We start from the raw sequence: 23,647 nt of genomic DNA, 5'->3' as shown, positions 1-23,647 counted from the left end.
CCTCATGGACTACAGCACACCAGGCTACCCTGTCCTTCACTATCTTCCGGAATTTACTCAAACTCATGTCCACTGAGTCACTGATGCCAAACAACCATCTCATCCTCTATCGTCCCCTTCTCCTCCTGCCCTCAATCCTTCCCAGCATCGGGGTCTTTTCCAATGAGTCACCGCTTCGTGTCAGGTGGCCAAAGTATTGGAGCTTCAGCATCAGATGTTCCAATAAATATTCAGGGTTGATTTCCCTTAGGATTGACTGGTTTGATCTTAGTGTCCAAGGGAACATTTTTGTAGGACTGTGCTGGCCACTACTCTGAGAATTCTGTAACTATTAACTTATTTAATCCTTACAACAGCCAAAGAACCAGGTATGTAATGAGGTATCCTGATTATGGATGAGGCAACTGAGGCTGAGTAACTAGCCTAGGTGGATTCTCCCAGGTGGAGGCAGGGGATGAATATAAAGAGTACAGAAACTGCCCAGCCAGAGGCAGTGCCTCTACATAAACCCCAACAGAGTAGGGCAATTTCCTATTCTGAATACTTTTTTTTTTTTTTTTTTTTTTTTTATGGATTCATCTGTTTAATACAGGGATATGACATCTGTCAGTACTAGGCACCATAAAATGTAAACACAATTACTGTCATAAACCTGGATACGCCTTCGAGGACTGAGTGGCTTGTGTAGTTACCCTGTCTGCGTCTAGTGCGGAGAAATGTCTCTTGCTAGCACTATGTATACATAGGAAAAGATCCCAATTCCAAGGAAGGCAGGTAAAATCTGACTCTTCAAACATGTGTTAAACTAAGTTGTGTCATAAATCCAGGTTTATCTTCCTTTCACTAACCACGTTCCCTGGTAAGCACATCATAACAACAGCACAGTGAGGTGAATGTGACATAAAAGAGTCTGGATACACTAGAAAACAGTGCTTGGTGATACACTGACATTCTATTTATATGATTAAACATTTGATCATACAGTACCTTCCTACAGGATTACTGGCTAATCTGGGGGTGGGGCTCATACTGTTAGAGGTATTACTAACATGATAACTACTTCCCTTATATGCAAACATGAGAGCTATAATTTCATCGAGAGGGAAACTGATTATGCACGTTGACTGAGCAGCTTCCCAGAGACTGTGTCTGCGAAATCCTGGGAATTGTGAGCAAAGCTGCCCTCGACATGGAACGGTTTCTCAACCTGCTTTTCACCACAGCAAATTCAATCAGTAAAGACCAACACGGTCAATCAGGTAACTCTTAATATGAACAAATGGGGGAAAAGAAAAAAACATGTATGTACATGAATGGACAGGGGAACTGGGTGTGTCTGAGCAGGAATGCCAGAGGGGGGTCACTTCCACAGCTGCGTGCTGAGCGTCTGCCCCGACGAGCCCCCGGACCAGCCCGCGGCCCCCGCTGAGGTGCTGGGCGGCTGCCCGAAGCCCGCCGCTGAGGCTGCGCCACCCAGGCTCAGGCCAGCCATCTGCTGGTTCACCTGGGGGAGGTTCCACGGGCTCTGCGGGGCTGGCTGCAGGCCAAATCTCCCCTGGGCTGCGCCCAAGCGAGCGGCCAGCCCTGGGGGCCCGACCACGCCCTGCGCCAGCGGCATCACAGCAGCCTGTGCGCTGCCCATGAAGCCGCTGGGCACTGGCACGCCCACCAGCATGCCCGCGCCCGGCCCCGGCGAGCTGCCCACCAGGCCGGGAGCCGCGGGCGCAGGCACGCCCACGGACGGGAAGCCTGGAAACGCAGCCGCTGCTTGCGAGGTGAACGGCAGATTCGCGGGTCCCATAAACACACCAGGAGCACCCTGCTGCTGGATGGCCCCGGTGCCATACAGAGACAAGATGGAGTCTTTGGAGAGCTGCTTCTTGGCCACCTCTTCTGACTTTGCCGCTTGCTCAGTGAACAGATCCAGATCCCCAGACGTCACTGCAGACAGAGTGGCAGCTGCTGGTGCAGAGGACGGCCCCTGAGCCGGGGGCATGACAGTTGCAGGTAAGGGGTTAGAGATCATCGGTCCAAAGATGTCCAGGTCATCGTTCAGGGCTGGCCCCAGGACTGCGCTCCCATTGGTCACCGGCGCCTCGGCAGGCCCATCAAGTCCTAAAAGATCAACAGTGGGCTCTGCAGCTTTTTTAGGGCTGGTACTTTTTTTAGGTTCCAATTGCTGATCTTCTTTCTTCTGCAGCTTTTCAGTTGTAAGAGGTTTTGTAGGCTTTTCTGGTTCCTTTTCTTTCTTTTTCTCTTCCTTTTTTTTTTCCTTTTCTTTATTTGTAATAGATATAGCATTTTTATCGTAGTATTTCTTCTTTTCGTATTTATCTCTGATGAAAAATTCCACTGCTTGATCTGTCTGTGGTCTTCGAAAGTTCTCTGGAAGATTGGCTTCATATAGTAGTCTTGCTTTAGTATTTCCCATATCTTGCATGCACTGGATCTGTTCTGGTGTCCACTGGTCTAGGTTGACTGACTTGACCCTGGATATATGAACCCCAAGATTCCTATGGATGCCAGCACATCTGATGCAAATAAACACACCAATATTCCAGGAAGCCCATCGAGGACCTTTGGCCTCGCAGTCGGCGCAGTACTTGTTGTCCTCTTCCCTCAGCAGCTTGGACAGGATGAGCTGGTGCTGCTCGTTCAGCTTCTGCGCCTTCTCCCGGCATGAGCGCGTCGCCATCGCGGCGGGGTGGACGCGGGCAGCAGCCGGGCGGGACGGGCGGGGGGCCGCGCAGCTGGACGCGCCGGGGGCCGCCGGGGCCGCTCGTACTCGGCCGGGAAGCGGCGGCCGCGCCGGCTGGAGAAGGAGGAGGGGCGGCGGCGGCGGCGGCGGAGGCGGCAGCGCCGACGTGTCCCGCCTCCTCGCCGGGCCGGCCCCGCACGCACCCTGAATACTTTTAATGATGAGCAGAATGACAGAAGAGAAATAACCAACACAGAAAAGCTTAAAAAGGCACAAGAGAACTGGACCCTGCCAGAAAGGCAGGTGGGAAGCGACTGGACATTTCTGCTCCTCGAGCACCAACCAGCAGGCCTCATGGAAGGGCATGGCTTCCCACCCTAGTAATCAGAGGAATGAACACAGCAGGAGGCAGAGAAAACAGAAGCTCTGTCAACAAAGCATAAGCAAATAATCTAATCTCTTACGCTTCCAGAGGCAAAGGCCCCCTTTTCACAATAAGCCCCAGGTTGTATTTTATCTACAGCGTAAAACTGTGTGTGTGTTCAGTCTTGTTGGGTCTTTGTGATCCCCTGGACCATAGCCTGCCAGGTTCCTCTGATCATGGAATTTTACAGGCATGAATACTGGAGTGGGTTGCCATTTCCTACTCCAGAGGATCTTCCCAACCCAAATGGTTTTCCTAGTGAAGGAAAGTGGTTGACATTCAAGGAGAAATGACAAACTGGCTAATGCCTGGGAGACAAAGCACAGGCAAGACTGACCGTCTCAGGCCTTCCAGTCAACAGTATCACCCGCCCCTTTGCCCTTCACGTGTGCCTTTCAATGGGAAACTAAATTATGAGAGAGACAAATTCGACTTCTGTGATGGGGCAGAAGCCCATCATTCATCCCATTCCAGAAAATACAACCTGGAGCCCTAGTTAGTTCAACACTCACTTGACCCAGGTCAAGGCCTTGACATAAAACACCCATCCCCAAGGCCGGAGCCTGGAGACACACAAGCCTTGTGCTTTCAATTTGATCAGGAGCAACCAGAGCTGCGCCTGTCATGCACCCAAGTTCATCTGTGTTACAGGAGTTAACATGTTGGGGATGGGCCATCCGAGGGTCATCAAGTAAGGAGTAACGTTCTGACAAGCAGAGGTCAGGTTCTGCAGTCAGACAGACTCCAGAGTTTCAGTCCCAGCTCCTGGGTGGGCCCTGGAAAATGACTCAGACTTGCTCTACTCTAGTCTCCATCTGCAGAACATGTGTAGTCAGAAAAGTTACTCAGGGTTTTTGGAGGTATGACGTATGCATGGATGTTTATCAATGATCTGTGTGTTAGTTGCTCAGTCATGTCCAACTCTTTGAGTTGGTCTGTAGCCTGCCAGGCTCCTCTGTCCGTGGAATTCTTCAGGCAAGAACACTGGAGTGGGTAGCCATTCCCTTCTCCAGGGGATTTTCCAGACTGAGGGGTCAAACGTGGGTCTTCTGCACTGCAGGCAGATTCTAAGCCACGAGGGATGTATGGATATGAGAGCTGGACCATAAAGAAGGCTGAACGCTGAAGAATTGATGCTTTTGAACTGTGGTGTTGGAAAAGACTCTTGAGAGTCCCTTGGACTGCAAGGAGATCCAACCAGTTCATCCTAAAGGAGATCAACCCTGGATCTTCATTGGAAGGACTGATGTTGAAGCTCTAATACTTCAGCCACCTGATACAAAGAGCCAACTCACTGGGAAAGACCCTGGTGCAGGGAAAGATTGAAGGCAGGGGGAGAAGGGGTTGACAGAGGATGAGATGGTTGGATGGCATCACTGACTCGATGGACATGAGTTTGAGCAAGCTCCTGGAGATAGTGAAGGACAAAGAAGCCCGGCGTGCTTCAGTTCATGGCGTCACAAAGAGCCACGACTGAGTGACAACAACAACAAATAATGAAGCACAAAATGATTGCCCCTCAATGTCACTGTTATTATTAACAACAGGTAGGACACATCGGGACCGCAGTCTCCCTTCTAACTTGACCAGAAGCCTACGTTTCCTTTTATTTGGTCTAGACGTTAGCGCCTCCCCGGCTGCACAGATGCCTCACGCCTGTCTCTGAAAGCATTACGGAAAGGTCCCCGTCCTGACGCCTGACGGAGAGGAACTTCGCTAACACTCTCCGCTCCTGTTCTCTGCAAACAGCACCCGAGAGGCAGGCCACCCTGAGCAGACGGCCCAGAGGACGCCATCGAGACTGAATCCGGGGCAGAAGAAGGGCTTTCCTGGCTGGTGACGCTGTTCAAGGCGTGAGGTGCTGATTTCTCAGGGTGAATGGACACTGGAGCAGCTTCTTATCTTTTTTAAAGCAAGGGAGAGAGAAGGCCATTTTCCTCTTCAACGCCCAGAGAACCACAGTGCGTAAAGAGGGAGCCTTCCGGACCCAGAGTCTAGTTTAACCTGAGGCCTGAGACAGATGGGGTCTAGGTGGGGCATTTACAACCAGACTCCTGTTTACATTTCTTGAGGAAAGGAGGCAGGTGGGCTGGAGGCTGGATATTTACCATCAGCCTCCTGTTTGCACTTCAAAACAGGAATAACAGAAACAGGGTGAAGAGCCAGGCTTCCTTCCTGTTTTAAGATACAGCCTTGGGCAGGGACAGGGGGGCTGAACTCCATTTGCGTAAAGGATCACAAGTTCACGTATTTCCCCTCCTTGGGGCAAGGGAGACACAGCAGAGGAAGGCTCCTTGGGGGGTCAACAGAGGAGGGGCACCATCCCATAATAGGTAATGCTAAGCCTCCCCCCTCCGTTGGCCTTTGGGCTGGAATCCATCTTGGGAAAAAGTTGCACACACATGTTGGGGAGGGTCCTCGGGCTCATCGGGTGTGGGAAAAGAAATCAGGTAACTGGCCAAAGGCAGAGACCCAGAGGAACTGCCCTATACCGACGATTTAACCATCTCTCTGCTGCTCTCCGCAGTAGACGGGACACCCACACCCTTTCTCTGCCTTGCCGATGGACCTGCCATGTGCATGCTCAGTCGCGCCCGACTCTTTATGATCCCCTGGACTGTGGCCCAGCAGGCTCCTCTGCCCATGGGATTTGCAGGCAGGAATACCGGAGTGGATTGCCATTCCCTTCTCCAGGGGATCTTCCGGACCCAGGGATCGAACCTCAGTCTCCTGCATCTCCTGCGCTGCAGGTGGGTTCTTGACCACTGAGCCCCTGGGGAGGCCCTATTCCCGCCTTCCTTCCATCTTAACAGACTGTTTCTCTGTGTGCTCTCCTACTTGTTGCTCTGAGTCTCTGATAATAAACTTTGTACCTGTTTTTATAGCTTTTGCCTCTTTGACAAATGTATTTTACAGTGGGGGCAAGGGCCAGTGGAATTTTGCTTCTCGCCTCTAGCCCTTGCTGGACTAGTGGCCAGGATCCCTGGCTTTCATCCACGATCAGTTCAGTTCAGTTCAGTCGCTCAGTCGAGTCCGACTCTTTGTGACCCCATGAATCGCAGCACGCCAGGCCTCCCTGTCCATCACCATCTCCCGGAGTTCACTCAGACTCACGTCCATCGAGTCCGTGATGCCATCCAGCCATCTCATCCTCTGTCGTCCCCTTCTCCTCCTGCCCCCAATCCCTCCCAGCATCAGAGTCTTTTCCAGTGAGTCAACTCTTCGCATGAGGTGGCCAAAGTACTGGAGCTTCAGCTTTAGCATCATTCCTTCCAAAGAAATCCCAGGGTTGATCTCATCCAGGATACCCAGGTTCAATTCCTGGGCAGGGGTCTAAGGTCTTGCTCCAAGTTACCACTCACTGCTGTCTCTCCAAAATCAGACCCTCCTTCATGCGACAGAGGAAAAGACCGAGGCCTACATGGCAGAGAGAGCTTGTCTGGACTCCCAAGGAAAAAGATGGAGGAGCGTCCCCTGTTTTCTTGAGAATACAACCAAAGCCATTTAACTGAAGACACGTTCTCACAAAGTCAGTATTGTACATGCCCTGCAGGCGTGTGTTCCAATGAGCATAACAGCTCAAAGGTATTTTCCTAAAATAAAAATTCAAGAAACTGTGCAAAAAATTTAAGAAGAAACTGCCTGTAAAGGTGAGAAACCCGTGTTCGATCCCGGGGTTGGGAAGATCGCCTGGAGAAAGATATGGCAACCCACTCCAGTATTTGCGCCTGGAGAATCCCATGGACAGAGGAGCCTGGTGGGCTACAGTCCTACAGAACGTGCGATCGCAGAGAGTTGGACACGACCAAAGCGACTTAGCAGCAGCAGCAGTGAAAACTGAAGCACAGAGCATGACTGAAGTCCCTCGAGATTCTGAAATTTCAAAGATTAAACTGTATTCTAAACGATGCGGTGACTTCCCTTGTAGCTCAGTCGGCAAAGAATCCACCGGCAATGCAGGAGACCTGCCTTCAATGCAGGAGACCTGGGTTCGATTCGTGGGTCGGGAAGATCCCCTGGAGAAGGCAATGGCAACCCACTCCACTGTTCTTGCCTGGAAAATCCCGTGGATAGAGGAGCCTGGCGGGCTGCAGTCCATGGGGTCGCCAGAGTCGGACCCGAGTTGGCAACTAAAGCACTACCAAACAATGGGGTGATTGCACCTCACCGACATTGAACTCCCGCTCAGCAGGGAATCCACCTTGGGCACATACTGGTAGAGCACGTCTAGCATTACCTATTTCCGGCTTGTCGAGCAGACTGACGAGGATCCGGAAAGGCTTCAGGTACCCGTGGTGGCGCTCCTCTACGTCGATGTCAGGGAACTTCTGGTGCAGGATCTCAGCCAGACCCTGTTTTGTTTTTTTAAAAAAGCCACACATTAGGGTATTATATACAGTATAGTGTTGATGGCTTATGGTGAATGGTGTTGGATTTGGAATCTCCAAAGAAGAGGGTTTTGCTTTGGGACTAGAGACTTGGCTTTAGTCACTCAGAGCTTTGTGCAGCAAGAGTTTTATTAAGGTGAAAAGTGGACAGAGAAACACTTCTGACATCAGAAGCAGGTGGAGTTCGGGTGGGGATTTATATACTTTCTCAGTTGCTTACTAACAGTAGAAAGGTCTTACCAGACCCACTCCCACAACCTATCTCTTAAGATAACAGGATGACTCAGAAGGTTCTTAAGGAGGAGAAACATGTACTTGAGCAGGATACATTGTTGCTATATAATTATTAGTACAGAGTTTAAGCAAAGGAGAAAAGGAAAGATATTCCCATTTGAATGCAGAGTTCCAAAGGATAGCAAGGAGAGATAAGAAAGCCTTCCTCAGTGATCAATGCAAAGAAATAGAGGAAAACAACAGAATGGGAAAGACTAACAAACATTTCATGCAAAGATGAGCTCGATAAAGGACAGAAATGGGATGGACCTAACAGAAGCAGAAGATATTAACAAGAGGTGGCACGACTACACAGAAGAACTGTACAAAAAAGATCTTCACAACCCAGATAATCACAATGGTGTGATCTCTCACCTAAAGCCGGACATCCTGGAATGAGAAGTCAAGTGGGCCTTACAAAGTATCACTATGAACAAAGCTAGTGGAGGTGATGGAATTCCAGTGGAGCTATTTCAAATCCTGAAAGATGATGCTATGAAAGTGCCGCACTCAATATGCCAGCAAATTTGGAAAACTCAGCAGTGGCCACAGGACTGGAAAAGGTCAGTTTTCATTCCAATCCCAAAGAAAGGCAATGCCAAAGAATGCTCAAACTACCGCACAGTTGCACTCATCTCACATGCTAGTAAAGTACTGCTCAAAATTCTCCAAGCCAGCCTTCAGCAATACATGAACCATCAACTTCCAGATGTTCAAGCTGGTTTTAGAAAAGGCAGAGGAACCAGAGATCAAATTGCCAACATCTGATGGATCACTGAAAAAGCAAGCGAGTTTCAGAAAAACATCTATTTCTGCTTTATTGACTATGCCAAAGCCTTTGACAGTGTGGCTCACAATAAACTGTGGAAAATTCGGAAAGAGATGGGAATATCAGACCACCTGACGTGCCTCTTGAGAAATCTGTATGTAGGTCAGGAAGCAACAGTTAGAACTGGACATGGAACAACAGACTGGTTCCAAACTGGGAAAGGAGTATGTCAAGGCTGTATAGTCACCCTGCTTATTTAATTTATATGCAGAGTACATCATAAGAAACCCTGGGCTGGAAGAAGCACAAGCTAGAATCAAGATTGCCAGGAGAAATATCAATAACCTCAGATATGCAGATGACACCACCGATATGGTAGAAAGTGAAGAGGAACTAAAAAGCCTCCTGATGAAAGTGAAAGAAGAGAGTGAAAAAGTTGGCTTAAAGCTCAACATTCAGAAAATGAAGATCATGGCATCTGGTCCCATCACTTCATGGGAAATAGATGGGGAAACAGCAGAAACAGTGTTAGACTTTATTTTTTGGGGCTCCAAAATCACTGGAGATGGTGACTGCAGCCATGAAATTAAAAGACACTTACTCCTTGGAAGGAAGTTATGACCAACCTAGATAGCATATTCAAAAGCAGAGACATTATTTTGCCAACAAAGGTCCATCTTAGTCAAGGCTATGGTTTTTCCTGTGGTCATGTATGGATGTGAGAGTTGGACTGTGAAGAAAGCTGAGCGCCAAAGAATTGATGCTTTTGAACTGTGGTGTTGGAGAAGACTCTTGAGAGTCCCCTGGATTGCAAGGAGATCCAACCAGTCCGTCGTAAAGGAGATCAGTCCTGGGTGTTCATTGGAAGGACTGCTGCTGAAGCTGAAACTCCAATACTTTCGCCAACTGATGCGAAGAGTTGAGTCACTGGAAAAGACCCTGATGCTGGGAGGGATTGGGGGCAGGAGGAGAAGGGGATGACAGAGGATGAGATGGCTGAATGGCATCACTGACTCGATGGGCATGAGTGTGGGTAAACTCTGGGAGCTGGTGATGGACAGGGAGGCCTGGCGTGCTGCAATTCATGGGGTCGCAAAGAGTTGGACACGACTGAGCAACTGAACTGAACTGATAGAGTTTAAGGAAAAGCAGACCCTTGAGCAAGAGAGTTGTTTTGTTGTGTAATCATTAGCTCAGGGTTAAAAGAAAGTTAGTCTTAGAAGAGATAGATTGTTGTCATAACAACTCAGGGTTTAAGGAAAAAAAAAATGTCTTAAGTGACTAAGCTGAAGGAATGTAGGGAAAAAAAAAGGTTTGTCCCTTTCTCCTTGAGGGCCCTTGACTCCTTATCAACCTACTTAAGAATCAGCTCTCTCTCAAAAGAGACACAGATGTAAAGAACAGACTTTTGGACTCTGTGGGAGAAGGCGAGGGTGGGGTGATTTGAGAATAGCACTGAAACATGTATACTACCATATGTGAAACAGATCGCCAGTCCAGGTTTGATGCATGAGACAGGGTGCTCAGGGCTGGTGCACTGGGATGACCCAGAGGGATGGGGTGGGGAGGGAGGTGGGAGCGGGGTTCAGGATGGGGAATACATGTACACCCGTGGCTGATTCATGTCAATGTATGGTAAAAACCACCACAATATTGTAAAGTAATTAGCCTACAATGAAAAAAAAGAATCAGCTGTCTCAGAGTGACATCAGGGGTCACTTCTAGTTGTTAAATGTCTGGGATAGAAGTAAAAGCAGTCACACAGCACGAGATGACAACCCGTGGCCCTCCGTACCATGGGCCTTGCAGCCTCGGATTCAGTCGTCCACAGATTGCAAATATTTTTGGGGAAAAAGATTCCAGAAAGTTCCCAAAGGCAAAGCCTGAGCTTGCCATGCATTAGCAACTACTTATATAGCATTTACGCTGAGTTCTGCAACATATTTACATAGCATTTATGTCACAAATCGTCTAGAGGTGGTATCACAAGTAATGCAGTGCTGAGTTACGGCACACGAGAGGACGAGCATATGTTGCATGCAAACACCAGGCTGTGTTATATACAGGGACTTAAGCATCTGTGGAGTTTGGTATCCACAGGATGGGCGTGCGAGAAGGGCTGGAACCACTCCCTGTGGATTCCAGGGGATGACCACACATGGATTTTCCCCAACTGCATATGAAGGAACGGGCCCCATGTCTACTCTGAGGTCCCACAAGGAACCCCACTGAAAAACCACAATTAGGAAGGTCCTGATTGAGATCCCCTTTCCAGAAATGCTCCTTTACCTCAACTAAAAGATCCTTGGAGTATTTCTCAAAAAAATACATGGACTGGTCTTCATAAACATTTGAGACTTCAGATTCGGGCACGATGGTATTTCCTTTAATATCTGAACCTATAAAAGAACAAGAACCATGAGACGTAAAGAAATTTACACATTTAGAGTACATCTTATTGTGCAAAGGTCTTATGCTCTGGTATTTCAAAAAAAGAACGCCTCCAACAGAAATCAAAAATCAGATTCAGTGAAACCAAGTCCTATCTTTCTGACAGTGGTGTGCCAGGAATCAGACAGGCAGAATTCCATCTCAACGGGCCTCAGTTTAGTTCATCCTGACTGTCTTTGACAAGCATGATTATGAGAATCAAACAGAATGCCTATCATTTGTGAAAACCGGTGCTTACTTGTACAGCAGTATGAGAAATCAAGGTATTCTCATCTGGACGCACTCACTTTGAGCCATGGCTGAGTCTCTAAGGTCCTTAGGGTAAGGCACAGCATCTTTCTAAGCAGAGTCTGGACTCCTGGGGTCACAGCTTATATAAGTAGAAGCTGTTACTGAGCTTGGGTCCCAGGTCCTCCCTACAGACAAGGTGCTGAGCCCCCCTGGGAGGGAGCTGTGCATTTGACAAAATCATCCTTTTAACAAAAAAAATGTTTAAAGAGCCTGTAAATATCCCTCTGGAGATCCTTCATAAGCTTCCATGCTATGACTTCTGAAAGCTTTATAACCAGGGGAAGAAAGGGTTAAGAGGAGTTTCTGACATTGATATGCCAGGTGGCACAGTGGTAAAGAATCCACCTGCCAAGCAGGAGACGTGAGTTTGATTCCTGGGTCAGGAAGATCCCCTGGAGAAGGACATGGCAACCCACCCCAGTATTCTTGCCTGGAGAATCCCATAGACAGAGGAGGCTGGCGGGCTACAGTCCATGGGGTTGCAAAGAGTCGGACACGACTGAGTGACTGGGCACCACGAGGGTTAAAAAGAAAAAAAGCTGAGAAACAGAGGATTTTCAGGCCAGTGAAAATCCTCCGGGTGACACTCTAATGGGAGACATGTATTATTATAGACCTTTGTCTAAAGCCACAGAATGCACAGTACTGAGTGGGAATAAACGGGGTAGGGGGTGCCTGTGGTGATGATGACGTATCGATGTAGGTCCCTCGACTGTGATAAACGTGCCGCTCCACTGGGGGATGCTAGTTAGGGGGAGGCCCGCGTGCATTTCAGGGAGGAGGGCTAGATAGGAACTCTCCATACCGTCCTCTTAGTTGTGCTGTGCCTAAAACTGCTCTAGAAAAATAAAGCCTTAAAAGAGAAGCTCTGGAGTCCTTTCACAATCACTCTGTATGCCATCTTCTCTTAGGGACATGAACTTGGGAATCTGCAACATTCACAAAGTGCTACCTTTCAGGCCCTGTGATCGCCTGAACTTGTCCCCATGAAGCCTTTCAACTGACAGTCAAGGGCTCTTTTCCTGCAGGTGTACAGTCTGTCCACAAGAAGAGAAGTGCGCAGAAACATGAACGAGGGTTCTCGTGGGCTCCCAAAGTCACCCAAACAAAGTCAAAGTGTGAGTCGCTCAGTCGTGTCTGACTCTTTGCGGCCCCATGGACTGTAGCCCTCCAGGCTCCTTTGTCCATGGAATTCTCCAGGCAAGAAGACTGGAGTAGGCAGCCATTCCCTTCTCCAGGGGAATCTTCCTGACCCAGGGATTAAACCCGGGATATCCGCATTGCAGAAAGATTCTTTACCATCTGAACCATCAGATGGTAAGTCATCTGATGACTTACCTCCCCAAATACCTCCCCAAATGCATCAAAAGCCACAGATGTTCCCATCCAGACAAAACCTTCCTTGACCATATTCCCACATTTCTGGGTTTTCTCACACACACTCGTATCCCATGAAGCTTCTCCACAGCAGCAGGCTTCTACCTAAATTAAGGCCTAGCCACCGTTATTTTGTGGTCTTTCAAGTTTCTTAAAATGGAATTCAGTTAACATTTTACAAATCTCATCGCTCAGCTGCTCGGTCGTGTCCGATTCTTTGCAACCCCATGGATGACTGTAGCCTGCCAGGCTCCTCTGTGCGTGGGATTTCCCAGGCAAGAACACTGCAGTGGGTTGCCATCTCCTTCTCCAGAAAATCCTGTTACTTCTCTGTATTTTACGTACTGACTGCAAAATAACCAAAGCTGCAGGCTAGACAGCAGAACTCTGCTGACCAGTTGACAGTTCAGTCTGCGTGCTGTCTTCCTGCACTGATGACATTCAGAAACGCATCACCAAGATTAGAACTTATTCCCCAAATCAGCACCTTCCCTCTGGGTCTCCAGCCCCTATGTACCAAGTAACCACGCGTAAAGCCTTCTGTTCAGAGACATATCCCGTCTCAGGAGGGTCTGAGTGGCAGCTGAGAGGACATGCACAATGTCGGATCTGAGCAGGGGGATGGCTCTCTCGTTGGAATCCTAGGAGGAAGACAGAGGAAACTTTACCACAAGGTGATGACACGGTAAACTGCTGGCCTTCTGACATGCAGACCCTCTTCAGCAGCCTACAAAGCTTTACCTTAAAGAGAGGTTCTCAAAAGGGGTGGGTTCTTCACACGCTGCCCAGGGGAGAAGCTACTCAATTCTGCTACAGAACCACCACCCGCACAGAAATGAGCTGAATGTGGACGGTGGTCACCGAGCACCTGCCCTGCCCTCCTGACAAGACAGCCCGGGTCTCTCCCACCTACCCCACGGCCTCAGAGAAGACCAGCACTGCCCCTGGAAGAACACAGACTGCTCACCAGACAGGTATAAAATGGGAAGAAGAACAGGACAATCTCCAGGTTATTTCTTTGCACCAGCACGTTTGAGTCCAACAGGGAAGCACATAAGGACTTTATCTGCAAGGGACAAAACGCCGTGAACATTTCACGCCCAAGACATTGAGCATCATTTGCAGCTATTCTTTTTAATCGTAAAAATGAAAACAACTGTCCCTGGTCATCTTGAAACCATTGTGTTAACGTCACGTGGAACAGAACAACATGGTGTAAATATGGGAAACTTGGTTCTAGCTCCAGATGCTGGAGGGGGGGCTCTGTGTGATGGGAAAGACGGCACTGTTTGATTTCAGAAGTGGAGAGGCTTGGACCAGATGGCCAGGCTCAAAGACCTCAGGTCCTACAATCCCAGAAAGAAACGTTTTTAGGTTCCAATGGGGACCTTCGACTATACTAAAACTCCAATGACATCCAGCCAAATGGACTCCAAACCAATTCAATGCGGATTTTGAGGATCCTTTCTGAGTGCAGACAGATGTGCTACAGCTGCCCGATAGAAAACCAGCCGTAAGAAGAGTTTTAACAAAAAGCTGTGAGAACCGGGAAGAGGAGAGGGCGAGATCTTTCATCGGTGGGGGGGGGGGGGGTCGGGGAGGGGAACAGCGAAGCTTTATGGGGAAGCTGAGCTTGAAAGACAGGCAGGACAGACGCTGAGATGGGAGAGAAGAGACGGGCAGTGAGCGCAGGACGAGGGAGGGACCAGCTCAAGCAAAGACGGCATCACAGACTTGCCAGGCCAGGAGGGGCGGCGAGCTCTGGGAGCGCAGATGGCCAGGAGGAAAGAGTCAGGCCTCTGGGCGACTGGGAGCAGACCACCAGGGCACTCCTGAGGATGGACTTTATTTGCTGGCAGCAGGTAATTTTTCAAGCACAGAAAAGATCTAAGCAATGTTATGCTTCAGCAAGTGAAGTCTCACAGCAACCAAAAAAGCACTGGATGGGAGAGGGAAGAGATGGGGAGAAATCAGTTAGAAAATTACATGGTGGTCCGGGAACAAGACCGAAGGAGACGAAGCAGGGAGGTGAAAACAGAGGAAGAGACGCAGCGGTGCTGACGGGGCAGAGGAGGGAGTGTGTCTGTGAGGGTCTCCTCTGTCCTAAGCACTGGACGACGTCCCTTCATCACTCTTTTCCTTGGAGATCTATTACTTCCACGGTGCAAAGAGGAATGGATTCAGCGGGGTAAGGAATCGCTGCCCACTTTCTTAACGATGAAATCAGCTTTGAACGTTTTCAGTTTGAAGCAAGATCCACCACTAGGTGGCGATAGACTGCAAGCCATCAAACAAGCCTTAAGTTTGGGAGAACTGATTTGACTCAGAGCGGAAATTGATGTTTTTGAACTGTGGTATTAGAGAAGACTCTTGAGAGTCCCTTGGACTTCAGGGAGATCCAATCAGTCCATCCTAAAGGAAATCAGATCTGAATATTCATTGCAAGGACTGACGCTGAAGCTGAAACTCCAATACTTTGGCCACCTGATGCGAAGAACTGACTGACTCACTGGAAAAGACCCTGATGCTGGGAAAGATTGAAGGCTGGAGGAGAAGGGGATGACAGAGAATTAGATGGTTGGCTGGCATCACTAACTCGATGGACATGAGTTTGAGCAAGCTCTGGGAGTTGGTCATGGACAGGGGAGCCTGACGTGCTGCAGTCCATGGGGTCTCAAAGAGTCGGACACAACTGAACGACTGAACTGAACTGAACTGAAGTTTGGGAGTGTTCCCCTGATAGCTCAGTTGGTAAAGAATCTGCCTGCAAGGCAAGAGACCCCAGTTCCATTCCTGGGTCGAGAAGATCCCTGGAGAAGGGATCAGCTACCCACTCCACAATTCTTGGGCTTCCCTGGTGGCTCCATCTGCCATTTGGGAGATCTGGGTTCCATCCCTTGGTTGGGAGATCCCCTGGAGAAGGGAAAGGCTACCCACTGCAGTATTCTGGCCTGGAGAACTGGAGAAGTTTGGGGAGAAAAAGACAACAGATCTGAGAAATTCCCAGTTTTCAAGGTCATGAGAAGGCAGGTCACCTCCAGGGAAGAAGGCCTGGGGACAGACCCCTGAGGAACCTGGACAACCTAGGTGTGTGAGCAGCCAGAGGGAGAGGAGGGCACACAGGAGGATGGCAGGAGCCGGAGGTGGGAGCCTATTTGCGGGCGGTGGTCAGTGGTCAGTGTGATGGAGGTAGCGGGGGCGGGGGCTGAAAACACGGCTGCGACTCAACAGCAAACCCCCAGCTGAGGGCTCTCAGGAGCCACCTGTATTGCTGAAGGGCCCTGCTCAGGTGTGAGTAGCACGTGTGAACACACGCGTGATGCAGGTGTCAGAGACCACGACCACGTCCCCATGTGGGCTGCACAGCGATGCCGCCTCCTCACCTGCTCAGTCTCTCCAAACACCTCCACATCCTGCTGTGCCCACCCGCCCTCACTCCACCCCAGCCCCGCCCCCCACCAGGCCCGGGGCACCCACCGTGAGCTGGTAGTCAGTCCCCAGCATGTACTTCTGCTCCCGGCCGGGCGCGCCCCGGTTGATGTGGCCCACCACGAAGAGCGAGGCGGGCAGCCGGATGGACGGGCTGGCCAGGATACTCCCCCAGAGGGCAGCGTAGAAGACCTCCCTGCCGACCACCAGGGACAGCCTCAGGAGCAGCGCGTCCGTCCTAGGACGGGAGAGCACAGCGTCAGGGCGATCCCCGCAGGCCAGGGAAACACCACCTCCCTCATTCTGAGCCGCCGCCGTCTGCCCCTTCGGTGTCTGTCTGTCCATCCGCCAGCTGGCACTGAAAACTGAATTTTCTAGGACAAACGTGTCACCGAGACGGGCCACGTCTTAGCTGAGGGGCAGCGTCTGACCGGTTGTGTCCCCCTCGGGGCACAGAGATCCGTCTCCACCTCTGGCCTCACCACAGATGTCACTGTGCTTGTGGGAGGTGGGCCCACTGCCCCAAGGAGATGAGCAGATCGGCTTCCCTGTATAAAAGCACGAGGAGTCATTAATGTGCGGAAAAAGCAAAAGGCTGACACGACTGATTAAAGATCAAAGTAATGATAAAGACTTCCGTAGTGGCTCAGATGGTAAAGAATCCGGCTGCAATGCAGGAGACTTGTGTTTAATCCCTGGGTGGGGAAGATCCCCTGGAGAAGGAAATGGGAAACCACTCCAGTAGTCCTGCCTGGAGAATCCCATCGACACAAGAGCCTGGCGGGCTACAGTCCATGGGGTCACAAAGAGTCGGACACGACTTAGGGACTGTCACTCACTCAGTGATAAAGACATCCCTGACCTGAGCCCCTGACACTGGGCTTCAGAAATACTGGGGACAGGTGTTGCCTGGGCCTCCCACCCCATGGCACAGTCTAGAAGGTCTGGGGCCGTTTCCCGACACTCTGCCCCCAGCACCTCCACACCTCGACTGCCACAGCAGGAAGCACTCCTGTGGACCACCTGCCTGGATCCAGGTCTCATCTTTACCTGGGATGCCGTGACATCGCATCAGCACTTGGATGGACCTCCTCGGACAGCAGCAGCATTGGGGGGCGTGAGCTTGTTTTTCCACCGACACAGACCGAGGCAGGCCCCTCTCCGCTTGGGGAGTATCTGCGTCTAGCGGGGCCCTTTCCCACCAACTGTGAAAACACAGCTTGTGGGCCCGGTGACGGCACTTATTACCGCGGAGGCAGCTCCCACGAAGGGATTTCACTTCAGGAGGGGGTCTGACTTGAAATCTAAAATGAGTCCATCTTTCATATGCTTCCTATTTGCATCGACCACGGCGGGGGGTGGGGTGGGAAAAAGACAGGACGACAAGCCCAGAATAAAGCAGTGGCGTTCTGGAATCAACAATCCTGTGTCTACTTCTTGGCAGTGGAGCCTGGGACGAATGAAAGCCCTGTGCATGTCATCTCTCAGCCGTGGCGGAGAAAAGGGGTGAAACTACGCGAGCGTCTCTTGAATATACACTCATCATGGGTCTGTTCTCCTAGCTGACCATCCCCAGTGCCCAGATGGGCGTATGACATGCAGCTGGCCCTCCAGAAGACTGTCAGATGAATGCCACTCTCTCCACTTCACTGTGACCCACGCTGCGTGCAGCTTGCTCTGGTTGTTCAGCCGCTAAGTCACGTCCGACTCTTTGTGACCCCACTGACCGCAGCACACCAGGCCTCCCTGTCCCTCACCATCTCCCGGAGTTTGCCCAAGTTCAGCTTGCCCAGTATATATTTAAACATTTCGTACAAAAAAAGTCTACTACCTTTCAACATCAAAAATTAATTCTGTTTTCCTTAACCCTAGCATGAACCTTTTCGACTCATAACATACCCGTAGCAAATGACGCAGAGGAAAAAACATGAAGAAGCATCAGTAACAGCCAAATGCTTAGAAGGACACAGAATGGTTTAGTGGCTAAAGGTATTGATCAGCCTTCTGTCAGGGCTGAGCCAACTAATACAGCTTCTCTCTGCTGAGCTCTGAAAACCACCAAAAGCGCTAGTTTGGGGTAGAAGCACCATTCAGCAGCTGCAGTTGCGGTAAGCTGGGCAGATGGGTCCCTGTGGACACAGTGGACACACAGGATGGTCCTGAGCTAGGAAGAGATTCCCACAGCAGCAGATTAATCCAGGAAGCCCCTGGAGAGCTCTCCAGGGTCCCTATCACACAAGACCAACGCCAAGCTAAAACCCATCACAAACACTACAGCATGGACACTGCTGTCTCCTGCCCCTTGCTTACAAAAGCGTATCCCCAAAGCATGTTTCAGGGAACAGTGGCCACCATAGAGGGGGTTCCACCGTCTGAGAGCCTGGGGAATGCCACTTACACTATCCCGTCTTCAACATTCAGAGAACACTGCCCAGTTTTCTTTATTAAACGGGCTTCCCTTGTGGCTCAGCTGGTAAAGAACCCACCTGCAATGCGGGAGACCTGGGTTCAATCCCTGGGTTGGGAAGATCCCCCAGAGAAGGGAAAGGCTACCCACTCCAGTATTCTGGCCTGGACAATCCCATGGACTGTACAGTCTATGGGCTCGCAAAGAGTCAGACAAGACTGAATGACTTTCACATTAAAGCAGCAGTTTAATATAAAAATAAAAATTTTACCTTAAAAATGAATGGATATTAAAAATTGAAATAATGTTACAGGTTAGAAAAACAAGCAATTATGAAAGGACTCTGCCGTGGAGGGGGGTTTCCTAGGTGGTGCTAGTGGTAAAGAATCTGCCTGCCAATGCAGGAGAGGCAGATTTGATCCCTGGGTCAGGAAGATCCCCTGGAGAAGGGAATGACAACCCACTCCAGTATTCTTGCCTGGAGAATCCCATGGACAGGAGGCTAGAGGGCTACAGTCCATGGTGTCATAAAAGTGTTAGACATGACTGAGCAACTAAACAAAACTTCTATGGAGAGCAAAGTAAAGAGCACGATAACTGGGGTTAAAAGCTGAAGTCAAAGTCACTCAGTCGTGTCCGACTCTTTGCGACCCCATGGACTGTATCCATGGAATTCTCCAGGCCAGAATACTGGAGTGGGTAGCCTTTTCCTTCTCCAGGGGATCTTCCCGACCCAGGGATCAAACCCAGGTCTCCCACATTGCAGGCAGATTCTTTACCAGCTGAGCCACAGAGGAAGCCCAAGAATACTGGAGTGGGCAGCCTATCCCTTCTCCAGCAGATCTTCCCAACCCACATATCGAACCGGAGTCTCCTGCATTTCGGGTGGATTCTTTACTAACTGAGCTTTCGGGGGGGGGGGGGGCGAGGGGGAAGGCTAATTAACTGTCTACTAAAGAATTATTCACTTATCACCTTAACTGTGAAGTTCCAAAATAAGTGTGCACAGTTTAGCATCCAGAATGGAAATCTTCTGTATTTAAAATAGACAGTTAATAAAACCAAACACATACACCATCCCCTAACCCCTTCCTCAGTCACCTTAGCTGCTGCTTCCTGTCCTCCGTGAACACAAGCTCATTCCTACGAAATTGCCACACACTCTTCTACCCAGCTGACAGCCAGTGAGGAAGGCGGGCTGTGTGCCGTGGGCCCTGGGCACTTCCTGACTCTGGCCACGTGGTCACTTGCTGAATGGACCCTCGTGGAAGCTGAACTATCATGAGACCAAACAGCCTGGGGCTGTGACCATCTGAACCAGCAGGGCAATAACAACAGCGCCCTGCAACATCACATCAAGTAAACACGGGAGAAGGGGAAAATCAACCCTGAATACTCAGTGGAAGGACTGATGCTGACATTGAAGCTGCAACACTTTGGCCACCTGATGCGAACAGCTGGCTCACTGAAAAAGACCCTGATGCTGGGAAAGACTGAAGGGCGAAGAGAAGAGGGCAGCAGAGGATGAGATGATTGGATGGCATCACCGATTCAACGGATGTAAACTTGGGCCAACTCTGGAAGATAGTGAGGGACAGGAAGGCCTGGTGTGCTGCAGTTTGTGGGGTTGGAGTTGAAAAAGTTGAACGCGACTTAGCGAATGATCAAGGGGGAGAAAACTCTAGGACCAGCAGGGCTTCATCAGCGTGGTGCTGGCCTTGGCCAGAAGAGGGGCCAATGAAGATTCGCCCACTCTCATTTAAATCAGGGTTTCTCACCCTGTACCACCTGGACCCCTGGGGCTGGGCCTTCCTTTGCAGTGGGGGCAATCGTGTGCATCCTGGGATGTTCAGGCACACCCCTCACCTCTACCCACTAGATGCCAGTAGCACCTGCCCCACCCTGGTGTAACACCCAAAAAATGTACTCAGGTACTGCCAAGGGTACCCCAGGGGGCCTGAGCCACCCTAGGCTGAGAACCACTGAGTTCAAGGGTCATGTCTGGGGAGCCGGGTTTTGCCTGCTTTCCAACCATTGAAAACTTCCCACTTCTCTTCCATCTCCTCAGAGCAGGGGTTTAGTATCCACCCCCAACCACGAATCCTGTCTTCCTCGTACAGCAACTCACAGCAAGCCACGTGGGCACTTCCTGTGCACTTTACAAGAGGGATCCTGGGCAGGAGTGGTTTGTGGACATCAAAGGGTTATTAGAAAGGCAGGGTGAATAACGAGACCTAACGCCGGCCAAAATCTCCATTGCCTTATGGTTCACTGACAAGCAGAGACCAGGAACTGTCCCCGCCTCCACGAAACCCATGACTCAGCAGCCCCAATGCACTCACTCACTCACCCCTCAGCAGTTTCCACCGGCTCGGACATCGTGACCGCCCCACCCTCAGACCCTCTGCAGAGTATCTGCTGGGAGTGGGGGGTTGGGGGGGAGTCTGACTCAATTCTTGGGCAGGTTAGCAAGGAACCTTCTCAAACTGATCTGGATACACACAGTCACCTGATTGCTGTGGCCACATGCCTGCGCTTAGAGACCATACAACCCTGCCCCAGCCTTCACCTCGGAAGGCCAGTCGCTCGTACCCTTGAGCGCCGAAGACACCGGATCGGGCTTTGTGTCACAGCCGCAGGTATCCCGTGACTCACGGAGCTTTACTCAGCTCGCAGTTGAACGTTGAGAAATCATAATATTAGGAGAAAACACTCGTGTTCATCGGCTGGAGCAACTGTTCAAATGAACATTTATTGATCAGCCGGAAGAATATATGACAACACCCTGACTACTGACAGGTTTCTGGTGTGATTCATTCTTACAAGTTAAAAAAAAATTGCCTTTCACTGTGGGAGCTGAAGTGCTCATCTTTAGATGATGGGGGCGCGGGGGAAGCATTTACAGTAAACATCTACTAGGAAAACATGAATGGACCAGAACTTCTAGAAAGAGCCTGGGGCTAGGAGTCAAGACCAGAGTCAGGTAAAGGTTGGCTTGTTAACTCCGTGTGATCCTGACTCTTTCTGAACGCACAGGCCCACCTGGCTTCGCAGGGCATGGTGCTAGGTTTAAAATAGCAACGAGACAGACCCTGCCTCCGAGGGAACTGGATGCTAGTGACTTAGCATGTCATTGAGGTGGATTCCCCATGGGGAGGTAGAGGGCCACCACCTGCTTTGAGTGGAAGCCTCAAACAGCCCAAATGCACATCAAACGCCAGGATGGATGCGCGTGACTTTAACGCACCCTGGGTCACCAGCCACCATCCTGCAAACATTCTGATTATTTGGTTTCCTTGAGGGCGCACTCTGAGTGGGCCCTGGATGGATTCCGTGGTTCCACTCCACGCCCCCTGACACCCCCTGCCACAGCTGGCACCATTAGGCAAAGGCAGCACGGCTGGGGTCTCTGGTGTGGGGAAGATTCGAGCAGGGCTTTGGGTCATCACATGGAAACTTGCGTAAGCATGCAGGTTTCTAGACCTGCCGGCCAGCTGCACGTGGGCTCTGGAAACAGGTCCTGTGAACAGAAGCTCATCACTGTGGCATCGCTCAGAACAGTTCACACCCTGGAAGTTGAGTTTTCATACTATGATTCTCCAGAAACGATTCTCTGTGTATATGCCATGGTCCGAATGGATATATCCTCTCTCCCATTCCACTCAGTCGTGTTTGACTCTTTGCGACCCCATGGATTATACAGTTCATGGAATTCTCTAGACCAGAATACTGGAGTGGGTAGCTGTTCCCTTCTCCAGGGGATCTTCCTAATCCAGGGATCAAACCCAGGTCTCCCACATTATTGGCGGATTCTTTACCATCCTAAGCAGTGACCAAAACCACCACAATATTGTAAAAAGCTTCCAATTAAAATAAATAAAAACAAATGAACACCACTGCATGAACTTCTGTGCCTGTGAGCTTGCCAAATTTCTCCAAGGTGCTTGAAACTCATCAAGCCGAGCCCTACCCATCAATGAAACCCAGGCTTGCTTTTTTATTTGGAAGCAGCCTAGTAAACAATGGGTTTCCCTGGTGGCTCAGAGAGTAAAGAATCTGCCTGCAATGCTGGAGACCTGGGTTCGATCCCCAGGTCTGGAAGATCCCCTGGAGGAGGACATGGCAAACCCCTCCAGTATTCTTGGCCTAGAGAATCCCCAGGGACAGAGGAGCCGGCCAGGCTCCAGTCCGTAAGTTCCTGAAGAGTCGCACGTGACTGAGCGACGAACGCTTTCACGTTCACGAGTATAGAGAAGGAGGGAGACCCTTAGAACCTGACACATAAGAGGCAGAACCCCATCCCCCGCCGCCCACAGACCGAGAGACTCTGGGGAACTCTCTCACCTCCCGACCCTCACCTGGAAACGTGGTAAAATTCAAAGGGGCACGCGGTACTTCGTCAGGCAGAGACGCCACAGAAAGGTGAACGCCAGCCTGACTTCTGCACCTACCCTGCTTCCGAGGTCTTCTCCGCACGTCTCCCCCCGTTTCTCACAAAGCAGCGGAATAAAACACAAGCAGGCACCCCCCGACCCCGGGGCGGGCGGCCCTGGGCTCTGGCTGACACCCACCTGTCATAGATCTCCGAGCCCTCCTCCAGGCCGGGCAGCAGGCCGACGACAAAGGCCTGGAGGCTCGGGAGCAGCAGCTTCTGCAGCGGGAGGAAATACTTCTCGTATAGGCCGAGCAGCACGGGTCTCACCGACATGGCTGCATGAGCCAGAAGCGGGAACAGCCCGCAGCTTTGGGGACAGAGAAAAAAGGGAGAGGAGGGAAAATGAGAGGCCTGTTCAGAAGCTCCAAGGGATCAGCCAGCCACAGGGGGTTTTGAGAGCAGCCGGCCAGCCACCCAGCCAGCCAGCCGTCTATGCTGGTGATGGAGGTGCCCAGCTGTCACAGGAGAGTCCACCACCCAGTGCGGGCAGGGGGCAGGCCACAGGCAGTGTGCACGAGGTGAAGTGCGTTTCAGCTCAAGGGGAAAAGTCAGGGAGGACCGACTCCGGAGGGCGGGCCCTGGGGGAACCTCCTGATGGACAGCTTCGTGGTGAACTGACGCATCCCTCTGTATTTCACTTTGTCCATCCTTTTCTTGGAGGAGGAAATGACACCCACTCCAGTGTTCTTGCCTGGAGAATCCCGC

The 23,647-nt window shown here is 50.7% G+C and overlaps 2 protein-coding genes across 8 annotated transcripts in view; both read right to left on the bottom strand.

Moving 5' to 3' along the window:
* Nucleotides 1–23,647, bottom strand: part of DOPEY2 (dopey family member 2) — a 132,140-nt gene that overhangs the window by 73,564 nt on the left and 34,929 nt on the right. For all 5 annotated transcript variants that reach the window (XR_001918488.1, XM_018052710.1, XM_018052719.1 and 2 more), the window contains exons 4-9: nt 23,079–23,249; nt 16,149–16,338; nt 13,639–13,737; nt 13,189–13,312; nt 10,842–10,951; nt 7,360–7,474 (exon numbers count right to left, since the gene is read on the bottom strand). Coding sequence is in view for 4 of the 5 variants with exons in the window: in XM_018052710.1 (XP_017908199.1) it covers nt 7,360–7,474; nt 10,842–10,951; nt 13,189–13,312; nt 13,639–13,737; nt 16,149–16,338; nt 23,079–23,249 (809 nt within the window). In the remaining variant the exon portion in view is untranslated. The remainder of the gene's footprint in view (nt 1–7,359; nt 7,475–10,841; nt 10,952–13,188; nt 13,313–13,638; nt 13,738–16,148; nt 16,339–23,078; nt 23,250–23,647) is intronic.
* LOC108636584 (stromal membrane-associated protein 1-like) lies at nt 1,045–2,843 on the bottom strand. Of its 3 annotated transcripts, none has more exons than XM_018052750.1 (2): nt 2,282–2,843; nt 1,045–2,200 (listed from the first exon to the last, which is right to left on the bottom strand). In XM_018052750.1, the coding sequence occupies exons 1-2, from the start codon at nt 2,693–2,695 to the stop codon at nt 1,361–1,363; spliced, it is 1,254 nt and encodes a 417-aa protein (XP_017908239.1). In that variant the 5' UTR covers nt 2,696–2,843; the 3' UTR covers nt 1,045–1,360. The 3 variants fall into 3 exon arrangements, with proteins under 3 accessions (XP_017908239.1, XP_017908241.1, XP_017908238.1); XM_018052752.1 differs by having other exon boundaries at nt 1,045–2,443; nt 2,578–2,693; XM_018052749.1 differs by having other exon boundaries at nt 1,045–2,843.

This window comes from Capra hircus, chromosome 1 (assembly GCF_001704415.2).
Source record: "Capra hircus breed San Clemente chromosome 1, ASM170441v1, whole genome shotgun sequence".
Taxonomy (NCBI): domain Eukaryota; kingdom Metazoa; phylum Chordata; class Mammalia; order Artiodactyla; family Bovidae; genus Capra; species Capra hircus.
This window is presented reverse-complemented; position numbering and strand designations above follow the sequence as displayed.